Source organism: Phocoena phocoena, chromosome 12 (genome assembly GCF_963924675.1).
Source record: "Phocoena phocoena chromosome 12, mPhoPho1.1, whole genome shotgun sequence".
NCBI lineage: Eukaryota > Metazoa > Chordata > Mammalia > Artiodactyla > Phocoenidae > Phocoena > Phocoena phocoena.
Window position 1 is genome coordinate 47,962,588 of NC_089230.1, and position 13,517 is coordinate 47,976,104.

General features: G+C 38.5%; 1 protein-coding gene across 1 annotated transcript in view; it reads left to right on the forward strand.

Moving 5' to 3' along the window:
• Positions 1 to 10,901, forward strand: part of REV3L (REV3 like, DNA directed polymerase zeta catalytic subunit) — a 184,669-nt gene extending 173,768 nt beyond the window's left edge. The window contains exons 29-32 of the mRNA XM_065888547.1: positions 1,957 to 2,147; positions 2,826 to 3,072; positions 5,308 to 5,517; positions 9,787 to 10,901. Of these exons, the coding sequence (XP_065744619.1) occupies positions 1,957 to 2,147; positions 2,826 to 3,072; positions 5,308 to 5,517; positions 9,787 to 9,927 (789 nt within the window). The 3' untranslated portion in view covers positions 9,928 to 10,901. The remainder of the gene's footprint in view (positions 1 to 1,956; positions 2,148 to 2,825; positions 3,073 to 5,307; positions 5,518 to 9,786) is intronic.
• Positions 10,902 to 13,517: the final 2,616 nt, after the last annotated feature.

Genomic DNA, 13,517 nt, shown 5'->3' on the forward strand with positions numbered 1-13,517 from the left:
ACTTCCTTGCTGGCACAGTGGTTAAGAATCCACCTGCCGGGCTTCCCTGGTGGTGCAGTGGTTGAGAGTCCGCCTGCCAATGCAGGGGACACGGGTTCGTGCCCCGGTCCGGGAAGATCCCACATGCCACGGAGCAGCTGGGCCCGTGAGCCATGGCTGCTGAGGCTGCGCGTCCGGAGCCTGTGCTCCGCAACAGGGGAGGCCACAACAGTGGGAGGCCCACGTACCACCAAAAAAAAAGAATCCACCTGCCAGTGCAGGGGACACGATTCGATCCCTGGTCTGGGAAGATCCCATATGCCGCGGAGCAACTAAGCCCCTGCACCACAACTACTGAGCCTGCGTTCTAGAGCCTGAGAGCCACAACTACTGAGCCCACATGCCACAACTACTGAAGCCCATGCTCCCTAGAGCCCATGCGCCACAACTACTGAGCCTGCATGCCCTAGGACCCCGCATGCCGCAACTCCCAAGCCTGCGTGCTGCAACTGCTTTAGCCCATGCACCTAGAGCCCATGCTCCGCAACAAGAGAAGCCACTGCAATGAGAAGCTCGCACACAACGAAGAGTAGCCCCCGTTCGCCGCAACTAGAGAAAAGCCCACGCGCAGCAACGAAGACGCAATGCAGCCAAAAAAAATAATAATAATTTTAAAAAAGAAATAAGTGGCTAAAGAATCCGGTACAAATCCTTAAGCACATATCTAGGTGGAGGAACTATATAGCCTATATGACTATGTATAACTGTAAGAGGAACTGTATGATTTTTTGAGAACTTCATTTCTAATGAAAACAACTTATTTAAGTCCTTAGTTTCTGACTTCTCCCACACCTTACCTTTTATCACAATTGCTAAAAAACAACACTTGAACTTGATAAAAATTTCCTGCCTAATCACCTAGAGATGATATATGGCAACACCCAAAAGCTATGGAGCAGGATAAAGAAGGGAAACTGAACAGAGAAATTTCATAAGTAATGTAATCCATCCTAGATTAACTGAAATTCTGTTTACTTGGGTTACCAAACACAAGTTAGGGAGATTTCTGAACAATGGTAATATAAATTACCTAAATTTCTCAACCATAGTATCTCATATTTATTTTTTCTTTATTCAGGCCCAGATTCCTTCTATAACAAACCAAAAATAAATGGTATAAACGGAATAGCACTCTATACACTGAGTTTTACGAGAGCATTAAAAGCATAATAGATTGATAGCAACCTATTATGTCACATATAATATTATGTAAATTTGAGATATTTTTAAATACTAGTTTCTGGAAACGATATCCAGTGCATTCTTCCTCTGAGGGAAGAATGGTGCCTTGGCTAAGTTAGCAACTTCTTCTATAAATATGTATGGATTCCAGTACTCAGAATAAGATACAGAGCTTTCACCTGGAACTAATTTAAATTCATTCCACTGCATAAATCTACCGCATGTCAGTCATTTTCTAGTAGAAATACTCCAGCACAGAAAATTCTAGTTAGTATGTATTTACTGACACTATAAAAAGGCAAAAAGACTGACTTTATTTTACTGCTTGGTTATGTTTAAACTTCTCTCTGTCCACCTGAATCCAGCCCTTTCTATAATAGAGTTAATACATGAAATGATGTCTGGCTTTTTGTGCCTGGAGTGTTCTTGGCTATTTAAGACAACTTAAATGTTTCATGTTGCTCATCACACACAGCAAATGTTTCATCTGCATGTCATCCCGATATGATTTTCCTCAAACTACATAATACTCTATTTTTAGAAATCACAAGTTAAATAAAGTCTCCAAAATATTTTCCAGTTTCAATAATTTTTATTATCTAGTCATTGTAAATAGCAGATTGTTCAGACAGATCAGCAAGTTTCAGTAATTAACGTAATTGAAAGTATAACAGCAATGATGAAATATATTGGGGGTTATTTTATCCTTATGAGCATATCCATTTTTTTTTAAAGATACTTGAGCGTTCTCTGAAGCTGCTATTTGAAACAAGAGATATAAGTTTAATTAAACAGTATGTTCAACGACAATGTATGAAGCTTCTGGAAGGAAAGGCCAGCATACAAGATTTTATCTTTGCAAAGGAATACAGAGGAAGTGCCTCTTACAAACCTGGCGCGTGTGTGCCAGCCCTGGAACTTACAAGGTAATGATGTGCACAACAGCACAACCCCCAATACCTACTAAGTGTAGTCCTGGGATTTGGAATGGTTTGGAGTAGATTAAAAGACACCCAGTCTGCAGGCACAGATACACAATTGTCTGTTCCCCTGCCCACGTGAAGCCTTACTAAAGTGAGTGGGTGACCCCCATACGTTGCAAGTTCTAAAGAAGAAGAAAGAGCTCCTCTTCTGGCCTTCCCTGCAGAAACTAAATTTAGTTAAATTGTAATCTGATACAGAGCTGGAATTGTTTGTTTTTCCCATATCAGAATCACTAGGTGGTCCTTAATTTTCATTTACTAAAGCACTGAGATGGTATCATTCTAGAATCAGATCATCTAATCAGCTAAATTTTATCTTCCATTATTAGATTTACAATAGTTAATTCTTAGGGGATAGAAAACAATTTAAGGTAGTTGATATCTGCCAATTCATATTGTTCTCCATGTAACAGTAATTTACAAAGTAAGTTTTATTAAACTCTCACAGCATATCCACTTGGCGCCAACTAAGTGAAGTGTATACAGTTGTCAAAAAAGTTACTTGAAGGTTCCCCTTGTTGATTTCTCATGGTTTCATTATTGTTTAATTCTCATTTAATTTTCTGGAAAGATGCCTTCCATGACAGTCTTTGAGTGACTATTTTATTTGGATTTAAATAGGAAAATGCTTACTTATGATCGGCGCTCTGAGCCTCGAGTTGGGGAACGAGTGCCATATGTCATCATTTATGGGACCCCTGGAGTACCACTTATCCAGCTGGTAAGGCGCCCAGTGGAAGTCCTGCAGGACCCGACTCTGAGACTGAATGCCACTTACTATATCACCAAGCAAATCCTTCCACCCCTGGCAAGAATCTTCTCACTTATTGGTATTGATGTCTTCACCTGGTATCATGAATTACCAAGGGTAAGCCTACTAAATAGTACCTGTGCTATGACTCTAAAGAGAGAATTCACTTACAATTTTCAGTAGAACTAAAGATTTTATTTACATGCTATCAGAGCAAAGCAAATGCTTTATTATCCTATACCAACAAAGGTGCTACATTTTTCTGGTTTAGTTTTCTACAAACACCTTCCCAGCTTCTGTCAGATTGGCCAAATTATAGAAGATTAAATCCAAAACTACATCAATGGTAAACACTTAACTATAACTCAAAGCAGCTAATAAAAATTAAACAAAGGAGGGGCTTCCCTGGTGGCACAGTGGTTGAGAGTCCACCTGCCGATGCAGGGGACGTGGGTTTGTGCCCCAGTCCGGGAAGATCCCACATGCTGCGGAGCGGCTGGGCCCGTGAGCTATGGCTGCTCAGCCTGCGTGCCCGGAGCCTGTGCTCCGCAACAGGAGAGGCCACAACAGTGGGAGGCCCGCATACCGCAAAAAAAAAAAAAAAAAAAAAAAAAAAATTGAACAAAGGAGAGCAGAAAATCCCTTCAAAATGGGTGTTTAAGAAATGTATAGGATGTAGTAGCTAGACATAGTCCTGCAGGAACCAGACTAAGGAAATAATGTTAAAATAGCACTTTACTAAAGTAAAACATGTAATGTGGAATCTTACCAAAGGGAATTTTGCTTGAACTCTTTTTTTCTTCGTTTACCCATTAGAAGCCTGAAGGAACGATTTGTGGTTCTGTAATAATCTGGGATACATTACTCTAGGAGAGTAGCAGTTGTTATCTGATGTTTAGAATTAGATCTGCTGTCATTTGCTCAGACTATGAAAGGCTGAGGGTATGCAGGAAAACTGATAAAAGTTGATAATTAAATTATTTTTACTTTCTCAGTGAGCACTTAAGGCCTCAAGGAAAAGAATAAGCTGGGAAACTGAGGTTGAAGCTGTGCTTCAGAGAATCTGTACTGGCCAACATCTGTAATGCTGTGTCCTGGCTCTATGCCACAAAGCTATTACTATTTTTCATTTCATCACCAGCAAGAATGTTAAAACAATGGCATTTATAAAAGGCTGACCTAATAACTTTTATGCAGAGTAACTTATAAGACAGCAAGGGAGTACACCAAGGGTATGATTGTAAGATGATGTTATTTCAGTGTGAAAAAGAGTATCAGAAGACATCTCTGAAACCAGTATTACTTCAAATGAGGAATGATTAGGTAACATGTATCTAATTTCATTTGAAATGTTCCAGGTTTACTTTTGATTGAATTTTGCACCTTACTGCCTAACAAGTTATTTTTAACCTTCCATTCACCTTGCTGCCATGGCCCAAATTGCACAGCCTTAAACAGTATCTACTCTTAACCTGGATTTCTTCCTCTGTCCTCTGTGATCTCCACTGCCCCATATGATCTCATACATCTACATATCTCAACCAGAAAACTGAGTGACAGGGATTTCCCTGGTGGCGCAGTGGTTGAGAATCCGCCTGCCAATGCACGGGCCATGGGTTTGATCCCTGGTCCGGGAAGATCCCACATGCTGCGGAGCAACCAAGCCCATGCACCACAACTACTGAAGCCTAAGCACCTAGAGCCCGTGCTCCACAACAAGAGAAGCCACCGCAGTAAGAAGCCCATGCACTGCAACGAAGAGTAGCCCCCGCTCACCACAACTAGAGAAAGCCCGTGCGCAGCAACAAAGACCCAACGTAGCCAAAAATAAATAAATTAAAAAAAAAAAAACAAAACTGAGTGACAGGAGACTATTTTTCTTTTTTATTGAAGTATAATTGACATATAATCTGGTATTAGTTTCAAGTGTACGACATAGTGGTTTGACATTTATATACATTATGAGATGATCACCATGATAAAGTCTAGTTATCTGTTACCATTTAAATTTATTATAATATTATTGACTATATTTCCTATTCTGTATATTATATCCCAATGACTTACTTATTTTATAACTGGAAGTTTGTGCCTCTTGAGACTTTTTTTTCCCCAAAAAACGAAAACAAAATATTATCTGATGATATTAAAGTGTAAAGGAACGACTTTGTTCTTTTCTATAGCCCCATTGTCTAGACCAGTGCCTGACATATAGTAGCTATTCAGTATTTGTTGAACAAATGAAATAATGCCTTAGTAAACCTGTAATTAGCATGAGAATAGCCACTCTGTTATGAAGCTGGCTCAGACTTATTTCTGAATTGATGTTTTTCTGAACTGTTGTTTTTATAGATCCAGAAAACCACCAGCTCCTCTCGAAGTGAACCTGAAGGGCGGAAAGGCACTATCTCACAATATTTTACTACCTTACATTGCCCTGTGTGTGATGACCTGACTCAGCACGGCATCTGTAGTAACTGTCGCAGCCAACCTCAGCATGTTGCAGTCATCCTCAACCAAGAAATTCGAGAGTTGGAACGTCAGCAGGAGCAACTTGTAAAGGTACAACCTTGTTCAAAAGACCCAGAATCCCAAGCAATCTGATTCTTCAGGGAAATGTAGTCAACTCTTGAGGGAGGTGTAGTGTAAGGTGTGAAACTCTGGTGTGAAAGTGGAATAAGGATTCTAAGTTAATAAACTTCCTAAAAATATCATAATTGAACTAAACTATTAAAAATGGCTAAATTTGTTTTATAATTTAGTTTTTGTTTTTATAGAATAGTGTATTATGTTTATTAGAACCATAGAACTACAATGTCCAGCCACCCAATTTCTTTTATAATAGTATTTCTAAAAAAGAAAGAAAAGTACTAATTGCTTTGTCTACCATATCTACTTACATTCTCATAAAAATCTGGTTTTCCTAGAGAATTGCTAGTAAACTTGGAAGGTTTGCAATTCTGAGAGTCAAGATAGAAAATTAACAGTTAACATGATTTAATCTTCCTATCTGCCAGAGGCTTGCTGTTCTAGGCCCTCTTACAGATGAGTAAACTGACACAGAGGGATTAAGTAATTTGCCCCATGTTCCACTGGTAATAAGCAGCCGAGATGGGATACAGACATATAATGCAGAGATAATTTTTCAAATGTGGAATTCCAGCAGAAATAAACAATAGAAATCTCTTGAAATATGTTAGAAAATTAAATCTAAAGGAAAAAATATTATAGCACATTTTTTTAAAGTAGTATATTTCTTAAAGGACTGATTATATCTTCTTATAGCATCATGTTTCAAGTTACAATTTTAGCTTTCAGGCGAGAGAATAACAATTTTGAGGTGGAGTTTGTTTGTTTTTTTTGTTTGTTTGTTTTGTTTTTTTAGTTTGTTTGTTTTGTCTTTAGAAGACCAATATATAAGGTTATTGGAGTGTTTTAAAACCAACCACATAATTGAAAGGCAGTGTGATATAGTGGAAAATGAATCAAGCTGATAGTAAGAACATCAGGATTCCAGTCTGGACTTCATAGTACTGGCCATGTCCTCTGGCCCCAGTTTTCTCAGAATGTGGGTTGATGCTCTTTCCTAGGTCCTATCTAGCTCTATCATTGTGAATTCTCCTAAACGGCCACTCCTGGCAGCTCGTCTGTTCATATGCCTAATGTAATCCAACCACCTATGTAAAGGCCAGGTTCTACACCATGCCCCTCAAGGTGAAAAGGCTTTTGAACCAAGTCAGAGTATCCACAACCTCCTAGGAGGACAACCTAGCTGCCACACAGTTGAAAAGGGAGAGAAACCATCTCTTGAGAGACTAGGCTCTTAGAATAGAAGGATGATTAAGGACTGGTAAAGTAGACACTGTTTCCTCTGCACCATTCTAGCTGCTATTCTGCACTGGCAGAAAACTCTTAAGTTGTATAGTGTATAGCCAGTCATCCAGAATGCATTAAACAGATTTCATTAAGGACAGTAAGATCTCAAGGTATGATTATTTTGATGCAACCACAGAAGCCTAGCTTACTGAAATGATAAAGTGGCTTTTCCCTCTCCTAAATAGTTAAGTACGCTCACTTTCTCCTTCCCTTATGTTACCATCCTAGTCCAACCACCATTATCTCTCCCCAGACTCCTGCAACAGCCTCCTACCCTGATCCCCCGCCATCCTGTCCATTCTCAACACTAGCTCGAGCTTCCCCACCGAAGAGAAAGTGAGCCCAGTGAGGGCAGAGGCCCTGCCTTTCCCTTGCTGAGTTGGCTGTGCCTAGCACGGAGTCCAGCCCATGGTGGGTTGTACACATGTATTAAATGAAGAAACAGCTTCTTGCTGAATGCACAGTTAAAGCAGCAGTAAGTCACTGGAGTGATTGCCAACCAATTTGCAGCCACTCTGTCCCAGTTTTTGTACCACTTTGTACTAGTGGTTCTGGTTAGTACAACCACTAGTCACTGGGTGACCCCAGCTTCTGTTTTTTTTAGGTTACTACCCCAATGGCAGCAACCAGCCCTCATAGAAAATTCCCTAGTTGGCGTCTAGTACAAGGTGCAAACATGGGCAGGACATCCAGAGCTCCACTGACGTCAGAGGCTGTGAGTGGCCTCTTCCCTGGACCTTACTGTCTTCTGTCCCCAGCAACATGCACTACGCTAGTTGGTGCCATCAATTTAACCACAACCTTCCTTCAATATTAGGTCTTATTTCTTATAAAAATGCAGTTTTAAAAGTAATGCTGTTTAAAATAAGGATGGTTCATCATCTTTAAAGAGATATTTTAACTTTAGGATTGTTTTTTTCTAAGAGGATTAAAGTGTGTGTCTCCTGTGCACTAAATAATCTGTAGGAATTTTCACAAAGCAGAAATGACAGGAGATAAAATGAGAAACTGTCAGAAACATTAGTAATAGAGTTGATACACCTCTCAGCCCAAGACCAGTCAAGTGATCAGAAATCAGTACAATTATTAAAGATCTACACAGCATTATAAGATAGGCCTTATCCAACATTAGAGACTACACCTTCTTTTCAAGTGCTTATGGAATGTTAAAAAATTGAACATATTTTAGTCTATAAAGAAAACCTTAATAAACTTCATAAAGTTGAAATATTACAAGCATTTTATCAATACAATTCTATAAAGCTAGTAAGTTAATTATAAACTCAGAAAACAAAATGATCCTTCTACTTGGAAATTTTAACACTCCCTGTTAAACAAACAACACATATAAATTCTAGACAACCATAGCAGATCTCAAAGAAAAATTCATCAACACTTTTAATAATAAACATTAAAAAATGAACTTAAGCATCTGACTGAAAATTTTTTAAAAACAAAGTAAGCCAAAGGATAGCAAAAAGAATCAATAAATATTAAAGCAGTTTTTGTTTTACGTTTGCTAAAATGTAAGTTTCCAGGTTGTGGTGTTTAAAGTTTTAAATGTAAGCTGCTCGGGGTTTAAATCACCAGTAAAGGATCTTGAAACTAAACACTGAGTTAAATTTAGTGAGGCAAGTAATTCATCCTGGTTTATTTATCAGGCAAGCACAGCAAGTGCATAAATATTTATCAGTTTGTCCTGGCACCTGAACGTAGCTGCAGTACGTAGAGCTGCAGTGCAGACATTCCGTATTTGGGAGTAGGTTTGAGTCTCTTGGCAGAGATCTAATTAGTGAAAGTCTTCAAAGTAGAACAGCAGCCCACTTACTCTTCAAGAGAGCATGCTGAAGCACAGGGCTCTCAGTAGTTTGCTTGTGGCAGTATCATAATACTGGTACAGTAACCAGCGTGCTCAGAAAAATGGGCCTTTCAATTGACTGGAAGATACTGGCGCAAAGAACAAAAATTTTTTGCCCTGTGAGACCTCTAAAACAGAAGCTGTTAGATACAGATCAGAGAATTAAGGAGAGCAGATCTGATTTCTCTCGTAAAAGATTAGTATGGTAGCTGCTATTTGCTATCCCTTTTTTTAATCACTTGGATACGCTATTCACATAAAAAATCAGCATATATTTTCTTGACCCTTGGGGCCCTCACTAGTAGCCTTTAACGATTTTCCATGTTTTATCAATTTTTTAAACTGTATGTATAACTTCAGACTTTACATATTAAAATCTGATCACTGGGTAAGATATTATAATGCTTCTCTTTAAAAATTGCCTTATGATTTATTATTTTCCTTTAGATCAGATCTCATTATACATTAGAATCACCTGAGAACCCTAAAGTGTACAGATTCTTAGGCTCTTATGCCCAGAGATCCTGATTCATTGGTCTGGGATGGGGCTGAGGCATTAGTCTATTTTTAGGCTCATGTATGTAGCCAGGGTTGAAACTACTGGTCTGCACTACTACTTTCAAATTCACATGCTTTGATTTTTTTTTTTTTTCCATACTGGCATTTTCTCTTCTGAAATAAGAAAGTGGGTAACATTTTTATGATTGGCATACAAAATGTTTAATATGAGTAACTTGAAAAAATAGTGTACATAAGCGCATTTAAGAGACAGTCTTTGAATGGTAATTGGGTAGCCTATTATGTGTATGTTAATATAATAGGATTCTACCATAAATGAAAGTTGATCTTTGGGATGAAATGAATCCTTAGGGAATTTTGTGCTCTGTGGTTTGTGAAATAATATCCTTTAGAAATGTGTCAACTTAGGGTTGGCTATGCTTCAAAGAGATGAAAATTAATGAAACTTTCTATAATATGTGCCATATGTCTGCCTGTAATCTGTGGTGGGTCATAAAGGAGGGATTATAAAAGTTTGTTGTTTATACATCTAGATAGAAACTTTCCTATCATTTGATGTACTCCTCTTGTACTTTCAGATATGCAAGAACTGTACAGGTTGCCTTGATCGACATATCCCGTGTGTTTCTCTGAACTGCCCAGTACTTTACAAACTCTCCCGAGTAAATAGAGAATTGTCCAAGGCACCATATCTCCGGCAATTACTAAACCAGTTTTAAATTGTCAATATCACAGAATTCCAGGTGCTATTTTTTTCAGTGTTTACCACTAACCTGTTGTGCATGGTGCTTTTTCAACTTTCATCGAGTCAAGTACGTTCATTGTCTGTCTATTATCTGAAGACTATGAAGACTTTTATGCTGAGTTAAAAATTGTACTTGTTGATCTCTGAATAGCTCACTTCTTACAGTGTACAAACCCCTCATCCTTTTGCCTTTTCAACATTGTTTTATAATGCAGGTGTCGAATTTGCTACGGTATGCATAACATCTTGTAAATCCATTTGAGTAGATCATGTTTACTTCCCTGTGGAAGGAGCACTGAAAACCTCTTTAAAAAAACATTCGTGTTTTCCTTGACCTGTCTGTATCAAGACGTGTTATATCCATTCACTTCATAATTTTGACTGCGAAATATTTTGTAAATACACTTTTTTACTTTTCAAACTAAGTAAAATAATGTGCAATGAATTTTATACAAATGATTTTCAAGTTGTTTGGTATATTTCCTCTAGGTTTTGCTTGACTCAGAGTAGAGTTGTTATTTTGATCAAACTGTGCAAACAATAGTACCATGTGTAGCATTTTGAAACATTATTTTCTAAAACCGCTGTCTTGCTTTAGCTATTAATGGGGCATTGTGAGGAACTGTGCAAAGACTTTTTTGTTACAAACCTGTGGGCCTGTTGCAATACTTTAAAAATAAAAAATTTTATTCCATTTTTGCTTGTTTTGTATAGACATTTCTATTGCTTCTAAATATGCTTAAAATATTTTCTTTCCTTATGTACTGTACAGTTAATCTTATTTGCCATCATCCTGAACACAAAATGTGTATTTAGAATATTTGTATAACTGTATAAAATAAAAAAGGAATTATGTGGTCAGTGCATTGTTTTCTAAACTGGAAATCATTGTTTTAAAAGTTAATAATGGAAACCATATTAAAACTGAATAAACTACGAAATACAGCAGTGTGGTTTTATCTTGCTATAAATAGAATGATCGTCTGTTTTATAAGCCTACATTAGTTACATCCTCCCTACCCTCTCTGAATTTTAATGAGGTAAATTTAACTCGTTATATACTAATTGATGTTGCAATTCCCTAACCAAAACTTTAAGATTTTTTTTTAAACGGGAGCAAGTAGTCTAGGAAACGTTTAGCTCTCATCCATGTTCATATTCATTTAGATAATACTTAATTTGGAAGCCAAGACTTTCCAACGGGAAAGCAAAAATTTTCTTAGTACTTTTTAAAAACTTAATGCCAGGACTTCCCTGGTGGCACAGTAGTTAAGAATCTGCCTGCCAAAGCAGGAGACACAGGTTCGAGTCCTCGTCCGGGAAGATCCCACATGCTACGGAGCAACTAAACCTGCGTGCCACAACTACTGACGCCCATGCACCTAGAGCCTGTGCTCCACAACAAGAGAAGCCACCACAATGAGAAGCCCACACACAGCAACTAGAGAAAGCCTGCACACAGCAACGAAGACCCAACGCAGCCAAAAATAAATATTTATATTTTAAAAAAATTTAATGCCAATATTTTCAATAGAAAAAAATTAACTTTAAGATAGAAAGCTCATCTGGTTATGCACCAGAAGTAGGTCTAGGTACTGCCGAATTCAGTACTTCCAAATATTGGGATTTGTTTTCTGAAAATTATATGGTAAATATGTAATCAAAGAGATATAAATCATGGCTGCACATTATTTCTCCTAAGCCCTGTGGAGACATCATAAATCGGCACTTCTGTGGATCTTTTTTTGTTTGGGAGTCTAGAGCTAGTCCTTAGAATTAGGATTTTCTTACCCTTGCATGGGTGGCCATTGATGAACTTATCTATTACTTTCCCTTTTCTAAGTTCTGTGTTATCAGGACTTGCACTTATATTATCTTTCTCATCAATGTAGCTAGACACAGTATTCTCAACAGAATAATCATTCTTAACCTCTTTATAATTGGACATAGCCAAACTAGCAAATGGTTATTCAATACTAGTGCCCAAAACAAGCTCAAAACTAGTTTTAAGCACTTAGCATATCTCTGGTTCCCTTTTGTGCAGGGAAATGCCTCCCTTCTAACTCTGTCCTCAGAGTCTGTAGCCTAACTGCCTTTTAATGAGATGCATCTGCTGTTTCAGTAACTGTCACCAGTGAGGGTGCTGAAACATGGACCTATTTTACCAAAAAATATTTTATAAGAAGCTTCAGTATACTTTCATAATTATTTCCCCTCCCTTTTAGAACAGCTATTAATAAAGTTTTGTGTTTCACCCAGACCAGAAAAAAAAAAGTTCATTTTCTGAGTAATGCTAAAGAAATAATCTGATTAAACATTCCCTTAAGGTTAAAACATCATTTTCTCTCATTCTGACCACTTCCCACCAACGTTTTTCCCTAGGTGTGAAGTATTAACAAAAACTACTTACAACTCTAGCTCCCCTCTTCACTCCCACAGAGGTCCCAGTCAAGAGTGGAAAAAAGGCAAATGCTGAGCCATGTGATACTAATTCTACATGAACTTCAATTTTCTAATAGTGTCTGTGAAGAAGGCCAAAACATTGGGGAAAAACATTAAAATGTGAACAGAAGAGCAGTTATAAAGAATTCTTAGAGGAGGTAGTCCTGTGAGGGCTGGAGAGTTTGTAGACTGTATTCAGCCCTGCCAATTGTCACAGGACATGCCCTCACTAGTCTCAGAAGCAGCACGTTCCCTGCCATCAAGAATGCTGCCCTTCCAGAGCTGTATTTTATACTAGTAGAATCTTGCTGCTGAATAATCTTCACCTTTCCATCTACTCTCCGTTGTTTTCATAATAGCTGAAGCACAGGGGGCTTCCCTGGTGGCGCAGTGGTTAAGAATCTGCCTGCCAATGCAGGGGACACGGGTTCGAGCCCTGGTCCAGGACGATCCCACATGCCACGGAGCAACTGAGCCTATGTGCCACAACTACTGAGCCTGCGCTGTAGAGCCCGCAAGCCACAGCTTCTGAAGCCCATGAGCCTAGAGCCCGTGCTCCGCAACAAGAGAAGCCACCACAATGAGAAGCCCACACACCACGACGAAGATTAGCCCCTGCTCGCCGCAACTAGAGAAAACCCGCACGCAGCAACAAAGACCCAACATAGCCAAAAATAATAAATTTATTTTAAAAAAATAGCTGAGCACATGGATATTCCTTAAACACCTATCAGATTTAAATTGATTTCTCAGCTTGAGAATGGTATTTCTTAAAATACACATTTGATTTTATAAAGTAAAAATAAACCTGGCTATAAATGACATTGCTAGCACTCTGCCAAGAAAAGGGGGAAAAGAAGGGAAGGCAGCAGTGCGCAAGCAGCTATCTTCAGGCTGGATACATCCTGATCTCTCTCAATGAGACCTGCACCTCTTGAGAGGACAGTCTGCCAACTGCACTCATTGTCACCCCCTAAATGCCCATCTCTCCCCTGATGTGAGGAGACACGTTACCTCTAAACATTTCTGGTTTTATAAAAGTGAATGAATTCTGATACCATTAATGCTCTGGAGTTCTGCTTAGTAAGTAGCTTTATATAAGAAAATAGTCATGGATTGTTT